At 36.3% G+C, this 24,665-nt stretch overlaps 1 protein-coding gene and 1 pseudogene across 1 annotated transcript in view; both read left to right on the top strand.

Annotated features, from left to right (window-relative positions):
* Positions 1-10,785, top strand: part of LOC115961538 (putative F-box protein PP2-B12) — a 46,457-nt gene extending 35,672 nt beyond the window's left edge. Inside the window, exon 3 of the mRNA XM_031080510.1 lies at positions 10,272-10,785. Coding sequence (XP_030936370.1) covers positions 10,272-10,785 — 514 coding nt within the window. The remainder of the gene's footprint in view (positions 1-10,271) is intronic.
* Positions 10,786-11,887: 1,102 nt separating this feature from the next.
* LOC115961539 lies at positions 11,888-20,555 on the top strand (annotated as a pseudogene).
* The last annotated feature ends 4,110 nt before the right edge of the window (positions 20,556-24,665 follow it).

A 24,665-nucleotide genomic window follows, 5' to 3' on the forward strand; every position in this document is an offset into this window, starting at 1 on the left:
TTTCCTGGGTGATCATATCTTGTGTTATTTATTTTCCGCTGTTTTGCATGATTTGATCTTTTTTATTGTGATAACCTAGACTTGTTTAATTGGACTAACAACTTGGCTAATTACCTAGGTTTAATCAATTGTTTAAGGGGTCTAAAAACTGTCAAGTGGTATCAGAGCGGGTAGCTCTTTTGTTGTTGATCTTTTGATCATTGAGCTGATCCTTGAGATTTTTGGAAATTCTTTCTGCTTATTCATCAACTTGCTTACTTTGTATATTTGTCTCTTGTTGAGTTTGTTAAATCTTTCCTTGAACATTTTGGTCTTATCATATGTGGTAATAATTATTTGTGTTATACTGCCTTAACCGCCTTAAAGGCACGTGATTCTTGTCTTTGGTACTTGGATAGTGGTTGTTCCAGGCATATGACAGGAAACAAAGGATTATTCAAGACTCTTTTTGAAGGAAAGATTGGGACAGTCACTTTTGGAGATGGAAGCAAATCTGTCATCAGAGGCATTGGAACTGTGGACATCCCAGGGTTACCGGTCTTTGAAGATGTTTGGTATGTTGATGGACTAAAGGCAAATTTACTCAGCATCAGTCAGATTTGTGACAATGGACTAAATGTTCTCTTCACTAAGCATGAATGTGAGATACTTGATGGTGGAGGTGACTGTATGTGTGTTGGTGTACGAACAGCGGACAACTGTTATGGATTGACACCAAGCATAAGCAACAAGTGTTTTAGTGCAAAGATTGATCAAGTTGATTTGTGGCATCAACGGCTGGGGCATGCAAGTCATATGCAGTTAGAAAAGATTTCAAAATGTGATGCTGTTGTTGGTTTACCTAAGTTTGAGAAGATAGATAAGTGCATATGTGGACCATGTCAGATAGGTAAATAGATAAAATCTAAACACCCGTCTGTGGCTAGTGTTCAAACTTCAAGACCTCTGGAGTTACTGCACATTGATCTTATGGGTCCTACTCGAGTTCAGAGTTTGGGAGGAAAGAAATATATTCTAGTGGTTGTGGATGACTTTACCAGATATACTTGGGTTGTGCTCTTGAAAGATAAAGCTGAGGCTCCTGAGAAGATGATACATCTGTGTAAGAAATTGCAGGTTGAAAAAGATACAGTGGTAGCCAGAATCAGAAGTGACCATGGAAGAGAATTTGAGAATACCAAGCTAGCTACTTTCTGCAATGAACAGGGCACACATCAAGAATTTTCATCACCCAAGACACCGCAACAAAATGGAATAGTTGAACGGAAAAATAGGGTCGTTCAAGAGATGGCACGTGTGATGTTGCACAATAAAAAATTGCCAAAATCTTTCTGGGGAGAAGCAATTAACACTGCTTACCATACACCAAACCAGGTGTATTTCAGACCTGACTCCAAGAAGACTCCCTATGAACTCTGGAGAGGAAAGAAGCCAGTTGTCAAGTATTTCAGGATTTTTGGTAGTGATTGTTACATTCTACGTGATAGAGAGCACCTAGAGAAATTTGATGCTAAGAGTGACAAAGGATATTTTCTAGGGTACTCCTCTACTAGTAGGGCATATAGGGTGTACAATCTGAGAACCAAAACTGTCATGGAATCTTCAAATGTTGTGATCAATGATGAAGTATGTCCAGAAGCACATCCAGAAAGTACTACTCAGGTTCAAGATAAGCAAATGGAAGTTAATGACTCTCTCCCTGATGATTATGTTGTGAAACATAGTGATGAGGAGCTAATGGTGTTGAATGATGCAATATATGTGTCATCAAGTCCTGAACCATCCACTCCAGTTCATGAGACTCAACAGGTTCAACATGAGTTTAGTCCTTCATCAGAACAGAGAAGTATATCCAGATCTCTGGTTAAAGGTCCTTCCTCTAGAGTAAGGCTAAATCATCCCTCCTTAAATATATTGGGAAGTCTGAATGACAATATGAGATTAAGGTCAAAAGCCTTAAGTGTAATTACACACTCATGCTATCTGTCCCAATTTGAACCGAAGAAGGTAGATGAAGCACTTCAAGATGCTGATTGGGTGAACTCTATGCATGAAGAACTTCATCAATTTGTTCGAAATGATGTGTGGGAATTAGTTCCTAGACCAAAAGGTGTGAATGTAATTGGAACTAAGTGGATCTTCAAGAACAAGTCAGATGAACATAGCACTGTCATCAAAAATAAATCAAGACTTGTTGCTCAAGGCTACACACAAGTGGAAGGGATTGACTTTGATGAGACCTTTGCTCCAGTAGCAAGATTGGAATCCATTAGGATATTGCTGGCTATAGCTAGTCATCTAAACTTCAAGTTATATCAAATGGATGTCAAAAGTGCTTTCTTAAATGGAATGCTGCAAAAAGAAGTTTATGTTGAACAACCTAAAGGATTTGTTGACCCTCACAGATCGGATGATGTGTATAAATTGAAGAGAGCACTGTATGGTTTGAAACAAGCTCCACGGGCTTGGTATGATAGATTGACTGCATATCTTACTGAGCACGGCTTCAAAAGGGGATTTGCAGACACTACTCTCTTCATAAGAAAGGATAAGAACAGTTTTGTTGTAACTCAAATTTATATAGATGATATTGTTTTTGGTGCTACTATTGACTCTCTTGCTCATTCTTATGCAGATGAAATGAAGGCAATGTTTGAAATGAGTATGGTTGGTGAACTAACATATTTTTTGAGATTACAGCTGAAGCAAACGGATTCAGGGATCTACATCAAGCAAGCCAAATACGCAAAGAATCTAGTCAAGAGATTTGGACTGGACCATGCTGCCCATGCTAGAACACCAATGGCTGCCAATGCAAAACTAACAAATGATCCATCAGGTGAGTCTGTTGATGTTACACTATACAGAAGTATGATTGGATATTTGTTATATTTGACTGCTAGTCGACCTGATATTACTTTTAGTGTTGGTGTTTGTTCTAGATTTCAGTCTAATCCTAAGGTTTCACACTTAAATGATATCAAAAGAATAATTAAATATGTTGCTGGAACTTGTGACTATGGATTATTTTATAGCAAAGAGTCTAATCTGTCTCTTGCTGGTTTTTCTAATTCTGATTGGGCTGGTAATGCTGATGATAGAAAAAGCACCACTGGTGGATGTTTTTATGTTGGTGCTAACCTTGTTGCCTGGATGAGCAAAAAGCAAAATTCTGTGTCCTTGTCTACCGCCGAGGTAGAATATATTGTTGCTGGAAGTTGTTGCTCACAACTTCTTTGGATGAAAAAGGTTTTAACAGATTATGGGATATCCCAAGATACGATGGTGGTTTACTGTAATAACTCTAATGCTATTGACATATCTAAGAACCCTGTTCATCATTCTAAGACTAAGCACATAGAGATTAGGTATCACTTCATTAGGGATCTTGTTGAAAGAAAAATTGTGTGTCTTGAGTATATTCCTACTGAGCGTCAGAATGCCGACATTTTTACCAAACCTCTTGATAGAAGTAAGTTTGAGACTCTTCGTCAAGTGATTGGTGTTATTCTGTGTCCCTGATTTGTCTTTGGCCTCTTGGTCCTTGTGCTTCATTGCTCTACCCTTTTGTGACCATTGTTCTTTGGTTTTGTTTTTTTTGTGTCTCTAGGATTTGCATAGCATAACATTCATGCATTTCATTCTAGGTGTTTTTTATTTTTATTAAAATAAAATTAAAAAAAAAAAAAGGAAAAGGAAGCGCATTTTGTTTTTGCACTATTCTTCTTGGTTTTTGAGAACAAGGTTGGTCAATTTATTTTCACATAACATGTCTTTTGTACCTTGTTTAGCTTTGATGAGCTTATTTATTGCACTCTACTAGTTGAAGATTTGTAGTGCATGTTGTGTGGGAAAGATGTGTATGGTTTTTGATTACTATGTCTTAATCTTGAAGTCACATGTTTTTAAATGTTGGACTTGAACTTTTAGAGAAAGGTATAAATAACCATCTCACCACTGTTCACTAGCCAATCATGAACACCTTAGTGCATATCATAAGATTTTGTGCTCGAGAAAGTGTAGCACATGTACAAAAAGAACATAAGGTGAAGCCTCGGTTAAAGTGCTTAATTCTTAAAATCAAAATTGGTGTGTACTATTAGGCTTGATGCCAAACTCACATAACTTAAAATTGGAATGTATATTATGAGGCAAAAATACAAGAAACTTACATGATTGCAAGCTTATGATTTAGGAGATGTGGGAGTTATATGATGTAACTCTTTAGGTGATAGTCTCTTTTAAATTCTTTGTGATGAATTTTGTAGACTTTGTGATTGATTGCTATTCACATATCACCTCACATGTATCTCAAGTTTTTGCTAGTCGCACACACTACACGAGTTACTCTTTGCTAAACATTGTACATGTTATTGTGTGTGTTTATGGTCTGACCAACCAAGTTTTTGCAATTACCTTCAATTATGTGCAAACTAAATTTGTTACTTGAAAATTTGTGGAGAATGCAAAAAATTTTTTTTTTTGGGAATTTTGGGCTTAAAATTCTTTGTTGGAAAATCGTATCATCTCATACTCATGCATTTTTGTTCTTAAATTTCAATGCTTTGAGTTAAATCAACTTGTTTTTCAAAATTTGTGTTTTTCCTCAAAAATATGGTGAGCCTCTGCCTGATTCGATCGATCCATTCTGTTTTTCGACCGATCGAAATTTTTTAAAATTTTTAAAATTTAAGAGAGGGAGTCTCTGTCTGTTTCAACCGGTCGAGGCTGATTTTCAACCGATTGAAACTCGTGAATCAGGTTTTTTCAAAAGGCAGAATTGGACTTTTTCAAACTTACTTTTCAAATAGTTCTTTTCTTTTCTCTCTCTCCGCATTGGCTCTTGGCTCCACCATTCAATTTTTGTCGTTTTCCTTCAAGATTTTCGCAAGGTTTTTGTCCTTAGAAGCCGGTAAGTCCCTTTTGCCCTTCTTTTTCAAGTTTATTTCTTGTTTTCTTGCATTTTTCATGCATTATCATGGGTATTTTCGGCATCTTCAAACTTATTGGGGTTTTTGATGATTCAAGCCTATTCTTGTGTAATTGATCAATGGGTTTTTGTGCCATGATGTTATATTGATGTTCCCTATAGTTTAATTTGATCAATTTTGTGGTTTTTGAAAAATTGGAAATTCTAGGGTTTTAAATTTGATCCGAATTGGGGATTTTGTCAAATTGGCTTAAATTGATGAAATTGGCTTATCCAATTGATGTATTTGGTCATTATTTTTGTTATTATATCCTGTGTAATGATCAATTCGTCAATATTTTTCAAATTAATCAAGTGGTTTTTCAAATTTTGGGGTTTTTGTTTTAAAAACCTTAATGTTCAAGCCAATTTTGTAATTTGAACCTTTGTGACTTAATTCACTGCATTAGAACATGCATCATGACATTTAAACTTGTTCATGCATCATATAGATTTTGATTCTATTTTTTTTTTTGTTTTTGTGCTAACTTGCAGTCTGCCCTTGGTTTTGATTTGTGGTTTTTTGTTCTTTCACTCTGTGTTTTGATCCTTATCTTAGCACCATGCCTAGGAAAACTAGAGCTGATAGGACCACTTCCACTTCCTCTGAGTCTCCCACTAGAGTTGAGCTGTTTAAGAATGATAAGTGTAGAGAAGCCTATGACACCTTGAACTGTAAGCGTAAGATCTGGTCTGAGCAAGCTGTTGTGTTAGATGCGCTTGATCCGGCCATTAGGGCCAATTTTGAGTCTAGGGGTTGGTTGCCTCTCGTAGAGATAGATTATCCACCCCCGACCGCCCTGATTAGAGAGTTCTACTCAAACCTCTCTTGCCACATCTATGATTCCAACACCCTAGTTAGGAGTTGGATACGAGGTGTAGAGTTCACCATTACCCCTCGGGTAGTGGCTAAGGCTCTTGGGGTGCCGGTTGTTCGGGATGCTGACTATCCCTATAATGAGTCACCCTCTTTAGATGTTGTCATATCTTACATCACTGGGTCATCTATCCAGTGGGGTACTGATTCTCGGATCACATCCGCTGAGCTTACCGAGACGGCCTATCTCATCTTTAGGATTGCATGTCATTCCTTGTGACCTATCTCTCACTTCCACATCATCCCTTTAGAGTGATGTGTGTTTTTGTACGCCTTTACTTCTGGAGCGTCCATCAGTTTTCCTCACTTGTTCCTTCGTTCTTTGAACGAGGTTCATAGAAGTTCTGCCGTAGGGCATGCGCTGATTCATCCTATTTTCATTCATAAGATTCTGCTCTACTTAGGTCTAGATGGTTATCCGTCGGGTGAGCCTGTTCATGTGATAGCTCCCATAGGTGCCACCTTTCTTCGTCAGAGGACTGCTCAGTTGAGAGTTGCTCCTCCTCGTCCTAGAGGTGCGTCATCTAGTAGTGTTCCCCCTCCTCCCTCTTCTACAGGTACAGCTGTTGCTGAGACTTCAGGTGCTGCTGCTGATGCTGATGCTGCTGTTCCTCCACCGACTGCTTCGGATGATTCAGACATTCGTCGCACGTTGGATCATGTCTTGACCATTCAGGCTACTCAAGGACAGATTTTGGTGGACGTACTTGATGAGATTCGTGCCTTGCATGCGGAGTTAGCGTAGTTTAGACCACCTCCCTTTTGATGATGGATATCTTGTTTGCCCTTTGGCATTCCGTCAAAAAAAGGGGGAGTACTTGTAGGTTTTTTTGTTTTCAGGGGGAGTTTATTTGTTTTTGGTTGGAACTTGTGGAGTTTTAGATTATATCTAGGTGCTTCACTGTGTACTTAACTTTTTTAGCTCTTACCTTGTTTTTGATGGGATATTCATGTTAGAGGGAGTTTTTATGTTTTTGTTGGTACTTTATTTGTTTATTATTTCAAACTGCTTATTGATTTATATTTATGAGTTATTCATTGATATATATCTTTCTTTGTGTGTTGTTTGAAATCAAGAAGTTATTTTGTTTACTTGTATTATTTCCACGCATGCGGTTATGCATTTTGTTTAGTGTTTCAGGAAATATACAGGTTGATTCAATTGAGCTGTTGTCTACACTTGCAACTGATGGATAGTAGTTAGGATTGAATTTGGTTTATGAGCATTATTTTGTAAAGGGCTTTTCATTTTGTAAACTTTGAGCTTCTAAGTTGTGTTTTGTCACGGATTGCCAAAGGGGGAGTTTGTTAGGTTCTAAAGTTTAGGATTTTATGTATTTAGAACTCTAATTTGTATTGTTGGCAAACCATGATCAAAACAATGTGTTTAGAAGTGTTTAAAGCTAGCTCAAAGTTGTATGTCAATGTAAAGTTGGAATCGAGTTTAAAGCAGGAAGCACTGTGGCTTTCGGCCTGGCTCGATCGATCGAAGCTTAGGCTCGACCGATCGAAGCTCGGGCAGATCGCTTTTCTGCAGATTCGTCCAACTCAGCCCTATTTGTTTTAAAACGTTTTTAGGGTTTCTTATTTGTCCTAAGTATAAAAGGCAAACCCTAGCCACGTTTTAGTGTTGCTCATATTGCGGTTTGTGTAAATCTCTTGTGAGATCTAGAGGAGCTTTCCTTTACACAAACTTAGGGTTTTCAAGGAGGAGATATTTTCTACACCTTGATGATCAATTCAGTTGCTGCCATTAAAGCTTAAAGAATACACAAGCGGGTGTGCTTGTAGCTGGTGGGAATCCAAGAAAGAAGGAGTCCGTGGATTCGAAACTTGCACGTGGTCGTGTCAGTAAGTTCTACTGGTTGGTAGCATTAGGAAGTCAAGCGGGGGTGCTTGTAAGTCCTTTTGTATGAACTTCGATTCTTTCAAGATAGTGGATTCAGGTTTACCTTGAGGATAGTTAGGTCAAATCCTCCCCAGGTTTTTATCGGTTTGGTTTCCTAGGTGATCATATCTTGTGTTATTTATTTTCCGCTGCTTTGCATGATTTGATCTTTTTTATTGTGATAACCTAGACTTGTTTAATTGGACTAAGTAACAACTTGGCTAATTACCTAGGTTTAATCAATTGTTTAAGGGGTCTAAAAACTATCAACCATAATGTATCTCTTTCCTCCTAGACTTTCAGTTCTGGTAGGTCCCATTAGATCAACATGAAGTAACTCTAAACACCGAGAAGTAGCAATCACATTCACCCTGTGATGACTTGCCTTTGTTTGCTTTCCCATTTGACATGCACCACAAATAGTCTTTTTCACCTTTCCAAACTTAGGAAGTCCCTCAACTGCTTCAAGTTTGGACACTTTAGCTACTTGTTTGAAATTCGCATGCCCAAATCTGTGATGCCAAAGTTCCAGCATGTCAACACGAGCACTTCTACACGAAATGGGTGTCGTGGGAACTACTCCATAGCAGTTGTCTGTAGTCCAATTTCCCTCCAAGACTTGAATCCCTTCTTCATTGATGATTAAGCATCCCTTCTTAGAGAATTGTACCAGGAAATCCTCATCACATATTTGAGTGATGCTCAGAAGATTTGCGTTCAGCCCTTTGATGTATAACACATCTTTCAACAGAGGTAATCCAGGTATCTCGATAGTCCCTTTGCCGAGAACTTGAGCATGACTTCCATCACCAAAAGTCACATAGTCACCAACCTTTTCTTTGAGTGTCTTAAACAGTGACTTATCCCCTGTCATATGACGAGAACAACCGTTGTCAAGATACCACAAGCATTAATCAAATACCTTCAATGAGGTATGCACAAATAAGCTCACATGAGACAAACATTCTTGACCTTCAAACAGAATCTTATCATCAGTTTTCATGCTTCTGTTATATTGACCTTTCATTTTTAGACTCTCAATCATCTCACACAACATTCTATTCTTTCTTTTGTATTTCTTAATCAACGATTTAGATTCAAATATGCTACTGTGTAAGATATGATTCTGATTTTCAAAATATTTCAGCATGTGAACAAATATCCTAGCATGTTTCTTTGTTTTTAACAACTCTACGAGTTCATTGTTAAGACACCCTTCAAACATACTCATAGAGTCATTTTCACAAACACTTAAACTATAATTCAGCATGGTATTTTCCATAACATCATCCAAAAAGGTCTAGGATTGCATTTAGGTAATTAAACCACAACAAGTGCACCCGCTCTGATACCAATTGAAGGTTCAAATAGTGTAAAAACACCCTTGAACGTTTAGACCCCCAATTTACAAATTAACCAATTCAAGCTTTATGTCAAACAACAAGTGTGCGAAAAATGAACAAAAACTATAAAACAGAATTGGTAAACACTCTAAGCCAATTTAAAATCACAACCCACAGCAGATAATAAAAGGCAAAGATAAAAAGGGAAGGAAGATGCAAACATAAGGACAACACGCAATGTGTTATCAAAGAGGAAACCGAAACCCTCGGCGTAAAACCTCTCCACCACCCTTCAAGCGGTAAACAATCCACTAGAAAATGTACTTGGGATACATGGACAGCAATAGACCCTCCAAGCCTAATCCACCCAGTGCACCTAAGTCCTCCAAGCTTCTTGCTCCAACGAGATTGTGCCGAACCTATTTCTTTCCTAGCTTCCCGGATTCTGCTACTTGACCATAGCATCAACCAATATAAATTGGTTCCTTCCTAATTGCTTTCCAGAACACCAAACAGCCCTCTCACAGTAATGGATATGGTGAGAAAAAGGTTTTGGTAAAATGCCTCTTAAGGATTTGACAATGGAGAGGAAGAGAGTTGAGGAATTTGAAGAGACTCTTATGTAAAGATTGTAGATGAATCAATCTTGTTTTACTCTAGGGTTTCTCTCTCAAAATTCTCTCTGGAAGCTCTCTTTCTTTTGTGGGTATAAGGGGTATTTATACTGAGGTGAGAAAAGAATGTGAAACGTCAGGTTTTTCAAAACAGGGGTGGCTCGCGGCTTGGACTCGCGGCTTGATTGAGTCGCGAGATTCAGCCGCGCGATAATAGAATGGCCAGTTGTCCTATTTTGTCCTGTAATGCTCCAGCTAGCATAACGCTTCAACTTCTGGCATGCTTGGCATGTGTGTTGCTTCTGGCGGCTTGCAGCCGCGAGTCACCCGCAAGATCAAGCCGCGAGATTCTGTTTTCTTGCACACTCTTAAGCATTTAATCACTCTATCTCACTCACTACCCTTACAACAAACCCACCTAAATACAGGGTTACTAATTGCTGAAATAGAAGCAAATTTGGCACGAAATGAAGCCAACAAGATGGTTGATTAAATTCAACCTTACATATTTTAGTACTCATTTTTATAATTTCTGGCTTTTCGTATAGTTTTTAATTATGTACATGTAAATATCAAACAGGTTCCCAGAGGTAGCTGAACTTTTAGATGTGTGTTGGCTTGATATCTGTGGCAAGATGAGTACTTCCATGCTGTCTCCGAAAACAAACTATGCTGCTTACCTTGTGTACAAGTTGACAGAGGGAGCCTATGGATTTGATCGCATTCCTCCAACGGTTTCAGTTGGAACTACTGAAGAAGGCGAAGTTTGTATGGAAACTGGTTTTTTGGGTCAGATTGTATCGCCACAGCAGCAGCAGCAGCACACTTCGCATCCAAGTCAGAGAAAAGATGGATGGTTAGAGTTTAAGTTGGGTGAGTATTTCAATGAGGAAGGAAAAGATTATGAACTGCGGATTAGACTTTTGGAGGGACATTCTCGTCAGTGGAAGAGGGGCCTCATTGTTGAAGGGATCGAGATCAGGCCAACAACCGAGTTAGTAAAATTTATGCTTTTATTAGCACTAAGTGACATTGATGATACACTAAATTGCAATTCTATCGAACTTGATATTGGTCCCAAGCCAATTGGATGAGTATAAAATTTATAGTGGAATTACTATCTAGACCTCAAATCTGTTGGGGCAGATTTGAGTGTACTAGCTTGTATGATTTTTATTAAATTGTAGCTTTAGAATCTGGCTTTCAGAATTTTATGGCATGTGTAAGACATATAGGGTAATATCCTTGTAAATTGGCATGACATGTTGATGTGTTTTGGTGACTCAATTGAAGTTTGGAAGTAAGTTGCACTTTGTTGGATAAAGCAGTAAGAATGAATTGTACCACCTAACTTTGGGGATTTATTTCTCTAGTTAAGGTGAATGGATTGAGTTGTAAATTTGTGGGAGCTCTGTTTAGTATGTATAAAGTATGGATGAATGTTCATGTACCTTAGTTCTACTGTTTAGAACACAAAGGAAAAATTATAAGCCCGGCAACTATAGTTTTTTATGATTAGTGCTCAGTTTTGTGTGTTTTGATGTTTTAAACTGGTAATTGCATGTTTGAGTGTTTGGCTGCATTTGGGATGGTTGTGGGAATTCACAGGGGCCTAGTTAGGGTGAAGAATTAATAGGTATTGGAACTTGAGGGGGTAAGTAACGAAATTATGGATCAGAACACTCCATGAGTTGAATAGTGTGCTTAATAATGAAAGTGGCTGTTTTCTATTTAGGGGCAGGAGAAGACCAATAGGGAACTCCACTACAAGCAAAAGCATTTGCCTTGAGGTAAGGGATTGTGATATGAGGGTCTAGCAGCCCATATTTTTGTAAACATGTGTTTTAAACAAAGCTTTTTGATAAACATGATTATGCTTATGTTTCATTGAAATTAAGCATGTTTTTTTGTCAAACTACACATATGTTTTATAGTGAGATAATGAGTAAATCGTGTGGATATGCAAGATGTTTATAACCTCTGTTTGAGACTAAAGATCAAGGAAATTATTATTATGGAAACAAATTTGTTTTTAGAAAAGAATGTTTTTAGAAAGAAAATGAATTTCAAACCAAATGATATACTATTGTGGATCAAGTCAGTTTAACATTGTACTCGGCATAGGCCGAGGAGTACCTAACACAGTCAGATGAACTGTACCCTGATGTTTGTACCTGGGGGACGCATAACCAGATAATGGCTGGCCTTAATGGTCGGGTAGTTAAGTTTATGAAAATGATTTAAATGATTATGATCCTGTATTTCTTTAATATGTTTGACATTATGATAGTTTTAGCTTTAGATTCATGAGTTTCACAATTTATGTGCGGTTATGATCTGCATAGGCATTTTCAGTATGGAAGTTATGATTCTCATGAATGGTGTATGGAACCCAGTTATATGTTGAATTGATGATGCTTTCCAAGCTAATGATCATAAGTCATGTTTTACAGGAAATGTTTTCAAAAGATGTTACCTTATGTTATAAGCATGTGATCTATTTTGATGTTTCCAGAATGAGATTGATATATGCTTTATGTTTTCGAGAATGTTATACATGTTTATGCAAACTCTTGAAACTGTTTATAAGAAAGTTGTAACCACATGTTAACAACACTTTTTCTATCATGCAGGTTAGATATATGCTCATGTCACGCCTCCCTTACTTAGCAGGTGGTATGCTCACCCTTAACATTTTCAGAGAGCAGGTATTTTCCTTTTGCAGCTCAAAGTCTCCGCAGTGGAGGAGTTTATGTAGGAGTCATGATGGAATTGTTATTGTATTTTAAGACACTGAGTACCTAGATAGTTATGATGTATGGTAGTGGGAGATGGAACAATTTTAACGATGGCTATGTAAAAATAAATTCTGTTGTGCTATGTATATTGAGGTTACCTAATCATTATGTTATTACATTTGATGGTACTCTAGATGCTCTGATTCGTCACTTCCTGTAGATGGGCAAATCGTTCATATCTTATAGATGATAAATAGAATCACTTGATAAGCATGAGTAAAAGATTTGTAACTGGAAAAGAAAATTTTCATACACAGTTAATTAGTTTGTGTTAATATCAGGTACAGGCTTAATATTAGCAAGTCGGTTTGACTCTGAATCCTGGTTTGGATTTGGGTATGACACTTGGTAATAAATTCTATAGAAAACGCAATTCTGCATAATCTTGTCCAGCCCTCGATTGAGCAAGTGTCTAACGAGAGCAGAAAAACTATCAAACAAACTTTAATTAAATACTTACCTTTTCTATTTTTTGTTTCATTTGGTATTAGGCCAGGCATGTGTTTTAAAGAATTTCAGAGTTACCATGAGTACTGGACAGTTTAGACCATCTACTAGTTACCTATAAGATTTTAATGTTTAATTATTATGAGAGTAATTAATCATAGTCAATAAATCATTTTAAATAGCTCTTCTAAATTCCTTGAAAGATATGGATAGCTCTTTACGAATAAAAATCTTTAAAAACTTAAAAATTTGAAGATGCAGCATGATAGTTAGTATAAGCTGGAATAAGAAAAGTGTATATTACACATTATAATTTTCCGCGTTACTTTTTTTGTATAGCTTGACATTGATTTTGTAGATAAAGTGGATCGAAGAAGAAAAAAAAGACTAATTTTCCCTCAAATTTCCATTAAAATAACTACATACAGACTATACAATACACATAATTCCTTCCACAAATAAAGAATATTGCATACATTTCATAATCTAGACATGAAATTGATTTGGATCAGACCAATAACGAAAATCTTAAAAACCTATTTGAAAGCACAAAAATTACAAAAGCAATCTCAGTTACTTCAATCTAGAATGCATAAAATTAGAAATTCATTGAAAGAGATTACCTGTCCTCTGTAGATCCGTAATACGAGAGACAACACAAAATGCCCCCTTAATCATCTGGACAAACTCATGCAGGTAATCCCAGGCTCAGCAACTGAGAGCCAAGAGACCAAATAGCCTCTCACACTCTGTAGGCCATATAACTTTTTTTAAGGATAAAAATGTAAATACATCTCTATCAAAATACGGCAAATCAAAATACAGCAAATAGGGTTGTAAATGAACCAAGAATAGAACAAGTTTGGCTTAAGAAAAAGCTTGTTTAAGTTCAAGTCTCAGGAGCATTCACATCAGCCTAGTGAGTTTTTAGTCAAATTTAGTCTTAAAAACTCACTTTTATTAGTTTAGTTAATCTACTACTTACAGACAATTACATCAACCTCAGCACTCCATCATTATTCTATTTTGATATTATTCTCTTTCTCCACAAATATATTTTTTGAGTGAAAATTTAATGAATATTCTAAGGGCATTGGTTTAAGAAATGTTTATAAAAATCTTTTATAGAAAAATGCTGTAGGGATATTGGGCCTAAGAGTTCATTATCTATTTGTATATTGGGCCTGTGGCCCAAGGCGACGACGAGGGTTTGTCTAAGGAGGAGAAATCTTTGTCAAAAGAGACTGTGTTAGTGCATAAAGAAGTCAGTTTTGGTCATAATGGTTTAAGAGGGTGGGCTAAGGATAAATGCATCCTTGGCTAGACAAAGCTGAGATCCGAAGAGGTAGTCTATCAACTAGGATAACATTCCAGGAAATTATGTTGGAACGAATAAGCATTGCAAAGACATCAAACAGGGAGGAGTCCTAAAATATTTAAGGAGAAAGCTGCTACCGCCACATTAAATGCTCTGCAGCTAATTCTCTGGCCGCATTAATGTAGAGGTGATACCTGAACAATAGCCTTCAACCTTACAGCTACTGCCTAAAGACTTTGGGAATGGGCTGATGGGACAAGTATCAAGATCAACCAATCTGGCCTGCACGTGAAGGGTAGAGATGAAAAGGGAAAAGGGTATAAAAGAAGGGGGAGCAATCAGAATTGGATGAGGAAAATGAAGAGAGAAACACTGTAGCAATCAAGAACTAACTTTGTATTCAAACCCGAAAGAAATATATAAAAACTGATCTCCTCGGACTGTGCCGAAGATGATTTTCTTTAGCATAAACCTGTCTAATTTCATTCACATGTCATCTAGATCTACTTTAATGTTTGTCTGATTCATTAAAACCTATTTTTCTAATTCATTCTCTACAAATTTATTGTTTTGGGCTTTTTGAGCCGAAGTCCATCCACCTTTTGGGCTAAGGAACTAAATCTGGTCCTTACAATTGGCGCTGTCTGTGGGAAAGATTGGTGTGATAGTGAGTCTGACTTCGAACAATGGTAGGTTCAAGTTCAAACTAGGCAGACTAAACGGTGAGTCAGACTGTGTCGAGGATGATTTTCTTCAGCATAAACCTGTCTAATTTCATTCACTTGTCATCTGGATCTACTTTAATGTTTGTCTGATTCATTAAAGCCTAGTTTTCTAACCCATTCTCTACAAATTCATTGTTTTGGGCTTTTTGGGACGAAATCCATCCACCTTTTGGGCTAAAGAACTAAATCTGGTCCTTACAAAAGCAATTAATGTTTTTTACGACTTTTTATATTCCCTATGAAAACTTTCCTAAAATGGTTTTCTAACCATAGCCCTAAAAGTAACCGGAACTTTTTTTTTTAACTCATCATTTTCAAATTGTGAATAAAATAAGATTTTTATCTGGTGTATTGAGTGGATAGTGCTCAATAGATGTATTGAGGACACTATTCATTGTTAAGTTTTTAGGGCAAAATATTAAAACTGATGTGTGGAAGTTTTGGGTGAGTATAGTTTTTTTTTTTTTTAATGCTAAATGTTGCTTTAGCTAGGTTGATGAGAATGTTCTAAGTTTAAAATAAATTATTATTTGTGTAAAAAAAAAAGATTATTAAACAAATCAAAATCAAACATAATAATATGTTCCACAACAAGCTTGTGAACATGAGAGGTCAATTAACTATATGTAATACTATATTTTCATATGTATACTTGTCTAAAAATATATTTATATAAATTTGAAATTGGATTGTATAAGTTTAACAATATGTTTATATGGTATTAAATTATTATTTATAATTTTCATAAAATCAAGAAAAGATAAAACATTTTAGTCATGTTTTCATAATGAAAAAGAATAAATTAATCAAGTAACTCTTGAAAAAATTTGAGCTTGTTCGATAAAAAATTAAGCCAAGCTTATACATAAAACCTTGTTTGGTGTTAAACTAATTTAGGCCCGTGTTTGAAAAAAATAAAAATAAATGAGTAAGGCCAAATTACAACTTACCTACCTATAGTTTGGCTGAAATTTTAGTTGTCTACCTGTGGTTTAAAATTTAACACTTTACGCACCTAAAGTTTGATCGGAATTTAAGTTGTCTACAGGTGGTTTAAAATCGTATGATGCATGTGTTCCAATGGATTGCTTTTTATTTTATTTAATCTTATATTTTTATATTTTTTGTGTTTTTGGAGGAGAGAAACATAAAAGTATAGTAAAATTACATTTTGGTCATGTTTTAAGTAGACTACAGAAATTTAACTGAGCTAACCTCAAATGAATAAAACGTCAAATTTTTAACTACATGTAGGCAATTTAAACTTCGGCGGGGTAAGTCGTAATTTGTCGGATTTGTTGAATTACTCTCCTAAGAAAGAGCTCTACCTCTATCTCTCCGAAAACCCAATCTTGATCGACGACTCTAAAAAGGTATTTGCTATAACTATTTGATTGGCTTCAGTAAGTTATATATATACTAGGGTCAATTCAATTTCAAACAGCTTTCCCCTTTTGGAACTCTTAATTCTATTTCTGAATTCGTTGAATGAAAATAAGCATTAACGTGTATGTGATATTTATAGACAGTTTGCCACTCCTTGGAAATAGACACAACCAGCATATAATCATACATATTAACGCCAAGAGACAAAGACGGAACTAGTAATGGGCTAAGGGGGCCATGGCCCCCCACCCCGACCAGATTTTTTAAAAAATAGTCATAGTATATACACATTTAATGAATAGTTTAACCATTAAGCCCAAAATAATTATTTTTGGTCCCCCTTCTCCCAATAAGTTATAAATTGACCCATGAAAATGATAAAACCCAACTGGCAAACAATTATACTACAATATTTGTGTAACTGTGTTGGCTGTTTCTTACTATTTCTTCTTAGATCCAAGCTTTTTTTTTTATGAGTATTAAGATTAATTATTTGAATTTTTGTGAATAAGATATGACTATTTTCGCTTAAAAGAAAAAAAAAATGCACAAAGCAAAAAAGAAGAAAGATAGATAAATACAAATTACAAACCAAGTTAATGTACTATTAGTGAGCGAGAGTGGGGTGCAGGGGTGGCCATTAGTTAGTGTGTGGGGTGGAATGGCAGGTGTGTTTGGCTATTAATTTTTAACTTAAATTTTTTTTTTTTTAACTTACCACTTAGTAGTTGTTGTTGGTTGTTTATTAGTAAATTAGTTTAATTTTATGTGGGGTATTATGGAATTGAATAGTTGTATTAATAAATTGGTGCTAATGTGTAGTGTATAGCTATTAGTATTACAAATTTTACTGCATAAATTTTATAAATTCATGTATCATTAATTAAAAGAAAATTAGGATTGAAAGGGAGATTGTTGCAAAGTTTAGTACAAAATCAACTATAGATGATTTTTGTTATTTAAAAGAATGTTGCATTCTATTTGTAAATGATTAAGTTAAAATGTATTAATAAACGGTTATTTTCTTTCTTCTCTCTTTTGTTGATATTTTCTTAACATTAAATATATGCTAATTTGTATTTTAAAGAATTTTTTTTATTAAGGCTTCCCCCCCCCCCCAAAAAAAAAAAAAAAAAAAAAAAAAGATCCTGGTTCCGTCCCTACCAAGAGTTAACCTTATACCAATGCTATAACAGTTAAAACGGTTAAGTTATGATTTTTCATAACATTATTGTTGGCAGTATTCCATGACAAAATTTTTTATAATTTTATGAATTTATTTCATTGTATTTTGTGAGATTTAATTATAATAGGTTTAATCTTAAGTTGGTGAATATTATTCAAGATAGTGGAATTCGTGACTAGCTTTCACGAGTAACTCGCAACTTGGCTAAATTGCGAAGTGACCCGCGAAATGCTCTGACAACTGGATTTTTTGTATGACTCTTCATATCCTTCACCCACACTATATATACCCTCATTACCTATAAAATTGTAAAGAGGCTATCAAATAGAAAAAGTGGAGAGATTAAGGTTTTTAGAACACCCACCTTTTAGAGAGAGCTACTCATCTTCAAGAGAGAAATCTTGAGAGATATTCTTGCAGTCTCTTCTCCTCCTCTCTTCCATTGTCATAACTTGAGAGGAGATTTTTACCCAAACACGACTCACACAAAATCTAAGTGTTGAGGGGGGTTTTGGAGCTTGAAAAGTATTGGGTCTTGCCAAATTAAGCCAATAAGGCTTGGCAATACAATTGAGCAGTATTGTAGGATTTAGGAAGTTAGTGAAGACAAGACTTCGAGAAGTCCATCAGAAGCTGGAGCTTGGAGGGCTCAAGTATTTTGGTAGATTAAGCTTGGGGGGTCTCTTTGGTTATCTTTGTACTCTAACTTATTCATTAGTGGATCTGTTAGGTTCTAAATATTTAAGATTAAATGTTTAGGTTCTAATTTTATGTATGGCGGGAAACCGAGTATAATAACATGTCTAGTATAAGATATTTATGTCTTAGAATAGGCTTAGACATTGCTCAAGTTGATTCAAGTTAAGATTCAAGAACATTCAAGCTGCAGAAAGAAGAATTCAAAAACTGCAAGACTTGACCAATCAAATGTGTCCTTCGATCAGTCGAAACACAAATTCTGCACATTTTAAAGAAGTCCCAAAAGCCCGCGAAACATTTAGGGTTTGAGTCCAACACTGCCAGGTATAAAAACAAAACCCTAATACACATTTTCGAGGTCTTGTGAGTTACTCCTGCGAGGTTCTGTAACCTTTTAACTCAACAAGCATTTACCAGAGATTAGATTAATATTGCATGAATCGGTGGAATTAAGTTGCTGCAACAAGATCACCTACTATTGATGATATAAAGCTTTGAGTGGAGATCTCAAAGTCATAAACAGGATCGTTTGTGTGCAACAAATTCAGAATAGAAAAGTTTGTAGATTCGGAGCTACATGTGGTCACGTGAGTAAGTACTACAAGAGGTAGCATTAGATTTAGGGTTAAGTCTATTGTAAAAACTTCCATTCTATTAGTGAATTGTTGCCTTGTGGATTATTTATGTTAAATCCTCCCTAGGTTTTTTTACCTTGAAACTGGACGGTTTCATTGGTTTTCTTAGGTCATCATATCGCTTATGTTATTTACTTTTCCGCTATGTGTGATATGATTTATTATTTTTTAACCTAGATTTAAATAATTAACCTAAGTAACAACTTGGCCAATAAATTAGGTTAAACAAACTATGTTTTCCAGGAGTCTAAAAACTAACATGATCATTTTGGCTTAGAGGGCCACAGAGAGATTTTTATGCCTAGTTCTTCGGTTTTCCTCTTCAATAACACATCGTGTGTTATCTTGGGTTTGATTTTCTTTTCCCTACTGCCTTTTACATTATTGACTTCCACATATTTGTTCATTCATGCAATTATTGAATGCTTCGATTAATTAATTTGCTAATCACGTATATTCCGCATTAAGTGTGTTAAGCTTAAAATTAATCAAGCCCTAATTAAAATTTAGGGGTCTTAATTAGCTCTAGTAATTAGACTATCGAGCTTTCAAAAACTACAACAAATTTTATTACAGAATGTTATCAAACTGACAGTGGCATAATAATATAATATGCCATTCAAGTTAGCTATATTTTTATCCAATTTTGTGTAAGGTTTTGGTTCACAAACATATTGTACAGCTTTGAAAATTAATAACTTGGTAAATCTGATCCACATGGAATGGAAGGAGCAAGATTGGGTGGGTTGGTATCAAAGTGGACTCTCAAAATTGTGTTCGATTTAAATTAGTTATGTGATTATGCATGAATTAAGTTGTAATGCAATCAGTGAATAGAAGAACAGAATTAAAAACAAAAAACACATAAAAAGCACCTGCTATCTCTGAGAAAATTATGAAGGATTTTGTTGAATGTATGCTTCTGGCCAGTGATGGTAGCACCACGCTGAATATAACCATATCTGTGCTGATCTTCTTTCTTTCTTTCTAGCAAAGGTTTTTCTTGGACAAATTGAATGGTAAGAAATGTTACGTTCTTCCTGCAAGGGAGCTGACCATTGAATCGGGTGACATTCCTTGGTATTGGAAATGGGTTTCACTTCCTCCTCCTGAATCCAGGTCCCGACATAATTCCAACTCTGTTCCTACTCTATTTTAGCACTCCTTCTTTAATTTTAGGCTTTTCATTTAGTTCTTAATTCTGTACATTGTAAAAACCAAATAGATTCCCAGAGGTAGTTGAACTTAATTCTGTGGCTTTGTTTGACATCTCTGGCAAGATGAGTACTTCCATCCTGTCCCTAAAAACAAACTATGCCGCTTACCTTGTGTACAAGTTGACGAAGGAAGCCTTTGGATTTGACCGCCCTCCTCTAAGGGCTTCAGTTGGAACTACTGGAGGAGGTGGAGTTTATGAACAGACTGTTGGTTTGGACCTGCCTGCCGTGCAACAAAGGCAACAAGACCAGGTTGTACTGCCGCAGCAGCAGCAGCACACTTCACCTCCCAAAGAGAGAGAGGATGGGTGGTTAGAGATTGAGTTGGGTCCATTTTTCAATGGGGGAGGAGAAGATGATGAACTATAGTTTGGACTTAAGGAGGTAAAGTCTTTTTCAGTGAAGTATGGCCTTATTGTTGCAGGGATCGAGATCATGCCAACAAGGGGTTAATACAAATTTGTGCTTCATCATTACCTATGAAGCACGGGTGCGTTTCGGGACTCAGGTGTGGGTGCGGGTGTGGGACTCAGCAATTTTTGAAAAAGGTGGGTGCAGGTGCAATGGGACTCGGTGATTAAAAAATTATTAAAAATATTTTTACAATATATTTTTAATATATTGCTAAGCATACTTTTTCACATTATATAAACAAATACTAAATTTAAGAGTAATAGTAGATAATAACTAAAACATGATGTTCATAAATTAAATACAATCCACAAGATTGAAACTAAAACATTCCATGATGTTCGGAAATTAGAATACAACTCATAAGTTTGAAACTAAAACAAAATAAAAGATAATCAACAAGACAATCAAACACTAAGATCATCATCCTCAAGATCAATAGCTTCACTTCGAACTTCACTTTCACTAGTAGTAGCACTAGTGTTAACATTCCCAATAACCATAGCCTCCAACTTTGGCTCATCAAGTGTAAGAGCTGCATTCTCAAGAATTCCAGCTCCTCCATGTATGTCGCTCTCATTCCAAGAGTCTTCTACAATATCCCACATCTTTGTTGCTGTATGTATGTACTCTTCATTGCGCCTTGACAAGAGTTGAAGATTAGAATGCACATATACCAAATCCTTAACGCGTGCAGGAGCCATTTTGTTTCTTTTTAAGGAATGAATGAATTTGTATGTGCTCCAATTTCTCTCAGCACATGAGGATGAGCAAGGTTGTCCAAGAAGTTTAAGGGCAAGGGTTTGAAGAGTTGGAAATGCGGAGCCATGGTATTGCCACCAAACCAAAGGTTGTAAGGCCCACCTATCTGTCAAGGCACTTGGTGAAGGAAACCTCCCTCCTGAAAATTTAGCAAACTCAAACTTCACCACCGTTAAGTCATTCTCATCTTCAAAGTATCACTCCAAACACTTGCTTCTTTCCATAGAAATTTCATGATCCCGATGTGGAGGGATGCGTTTTGGATTCGCCGAAAGCCATTCAATGGAGTAATACCTAGTTAAAGATTAAAAAACAAATATAGATGAAACGTGTGTTTTACTAAAAGGGTGAATTAAGGAAAATAGAGAATAAATGTACTTACTTAGGATTTAAGGAATGAGCCAAGCAATGTAGTGGTGTAAAACTTTTAGTCCATCGATCAATGAGTATATCATACACCACACCCCAAAATGAGCTACACTGATTATCTTCCAAGCCTTGATGCCGATATATTATTGCCTTCACCTTCTCTATCATTGAATCCTACATCTCATACACAAGATGAAGACAAGGCTTATCTGTGTCGGCTATTCTTAGCATATCATAAATGGGTGTTGTGAATTCAAGGATATAATCAATATAATCCCACCAAAGATCACTTAGAATCATATCTTTCACCTTTTGAGCTTTTCCAACATCATCCTCCCTATAAGAAGCCCATTGGTCACTAATAGCCATGGCTTGAAGGCATCTTTTTATTAACTTCAACATTTTCAACATTACAACCACCGAAGCAAATCTAGTATCAGCAACTTGGAGCAGTTTAATGAACAAAATTCATTAAACATTGCCAACCTCATTGAATGGTTCATGATAGAAACACGTATGAAGGATGCATCATCAGCAACACGTGTAATCCAACTACATTCCTCATATGTAACTTCATTCTTTTCAGTGTTTTTTGCTGCACAAATATTCTTCAAAACTAGATTGAGAGTGTGGACAACACAAGGTGTCCAAAATATTTTAGGATACTCACCTTCAATAAGAGCTCTAGTAGACTTCATCACATTAGCATTATCAGTGATGACTTACACAACTTTTTCATGTTCAATCTCTTTTATAGCATCCTTCAACACCCCAACAATATAATGTTTGTCTTTGAACTCACCTGACCCATCAATTTCCTTTATAAACACTGGACCCCCATCTGATACAGCCATAATATTAATAAAAGGCCTCCTTTGTGGATCTGACCATCCATCAGAAACTATACTTACACCATTTTCAAGCCAAGAGTCCTTAATTGGTTTCAAAAGTCTTTCAACATGAGCTCTTTCTTTTTGCAAAAGTGTTGTTCTCAAGGCATTATATCCAGGAGGAAGATAACCCAGAATGCTATGGGTAGCAGCAAATGCATAGGAACTACGATAATGTGGGTTCCTTGCAAAGTTAAACAGAAGCCCACCGGTGTAAAACATCCTAGCAATTCTGCCATCCAAATCATGTCTAGCATTATTCTGGAATGCTTTCTCCAAAGTAGAATTCATAGTCACCTTCCTCCTCTTAGCATCAATCGGATTTGTACCATGACTACTATCACTCCCTTCCTGTCTCCGAAATGGGGAAATAGGTATCCCACGGCCTGGGGGAGGTGGGGGTAAGGGAATTTGACTTCTCTGTTCTCTCTCTAACTTATTATTCTCAACTTGATCATGCATTCACTACATTTCCAGCCTATGGCTCTTTGTCACCTTAATGCATGCTCTAATACCTTTGCCAGAAATTTGTAATAAATGAGCCTTAACCCTAGAATAGGATCCCATAAAAACTATATCACAATAGTTGCACTTAAAGTATGTGTTTCCACCTGATTTAACAGAAGCACCAGGTGGTTTTTCTACTTTAGTCACATACTGCCAAAGAGGAGATTCATCATTTGACACTTCTTGATTAGATGAAGGTGAACTTTCTGTGCTAATAACTTCGTCCATTGCAAATTCAATAGATTCAATTTAACCTACAAATAATAACTATTAACTAAATTAATTAATGATAAATCAAACCCAAGTTCACAGATTCACAAATCACAATGAGTAATAATAATAACTATTAACTAAATAAAACTAAGATTGAAAAGAAACTAAGATTCACAAATCATAGGTTCACAAATCACTTCTAAATCCTATCTTATCCTAACTGATTTACAAATTTTATCAGTTAGGATTCTTATCCTAACTGATAAAATTTGTAAATCACAGCAGCCATATTAATAACAAAACCCTTTAACTAAAATTTGTAAATCACAGCAGCCATATTAATAACAAAACCCTTTAACTCCCACAAGAACCAAAAAAACAAGCAAAAAAACACAGCAAGCAGTCAAGCACACAAATTTTCAGATTCACAAATTCATTTCTAAGTAATTTGAAAGAGAGAAATCGTAAAAAACAGAGAGTAAAAATTCAAGAGAAGAGAAGAGAGAGCACACCTGAAGGCTGAAGCCGAGCACACTGCACTCGCAGAGAGCTCAGAGCATAGAGAAGAGAGATGAGGGACGGAGCACAGAGAAGAGAGATAAGGGACAAAGCATGGAGAAGAGGAGAGAGATAAGGGACGAAGTGAGAGAGAGTATTTGGACGAAGTGAGAGTGTGTGAGAGAGTCCTAGGGTTTTAGGTTAAGTTCAAACGGTGCGTTTTGCACATTTTTTTTTTTTTTGAATTTCGGCCTAACTCAACCGTTTTGGCTTGAACCGGCCATTTCGGCGATTTCGGTAGATACGGCCCGAGTCGGCCCGATTTGAGCCGCGTCGGCGCGAGTCGAGAAATCCACGTGGCAGGACGCCGCGTCGGACGCGAATGCGCTAGGTCCGGAGCCGCATCCGTGCATCCCAGATCATTACTAAGTAGCATTAATAAAATTTGTGTTTTTTTTTTTTTTTTTTTTTTGATGGAAAAAAGGGGGGGAGACCATATGTGGCTTACCCCCCAGGGCATGATCTAATAGGGGCACAAATCTCACCTTAGCACCCTAAGAGAGCCAGCAAATAAGGTGCAATGCATGCTAGGAACCCACCCCCCACAAGGTACCCGCCACGACTTGAACGAGGGACCTCATGCATGCACGCAGGATCTCACACCACTGGGCCACCATGACCATATTGTGTCAATATCATGGCATTTATGTACTGTCACAAACTCATGTAGTGTTCATATTCTGCTTTAAGGACAAAAGTTTGAACATCTAAACTACAAGCTTATTACCAGTAAAGCCTATCTTTTCTTATTGTTCTTGATTTTGATCTTTGGAGCTATAATTGAGCCTCAAAACCCTTAGCCAAACTGTAAATTAAATATTAGTGCTCTTTTGTGTTATTTCTGTTTTTTGTT

The sequence above is a fragment of the Quercus lobata genome, chromosome 9 (genome assembly GCF_001633185.2).
Source record: "Quercus lobata isolate SW786 chromosome 9, ValleyOak3.0 Primary Assembly, whole genome shotgun sequence".
Taxonomy (NCBI): domain Eukaryota; kingdom Viridiplantae; phylum Streptophyta; class Magnoliopsida; order Fagales; family Fagaceae; genus Quercus; species Quercus lobata.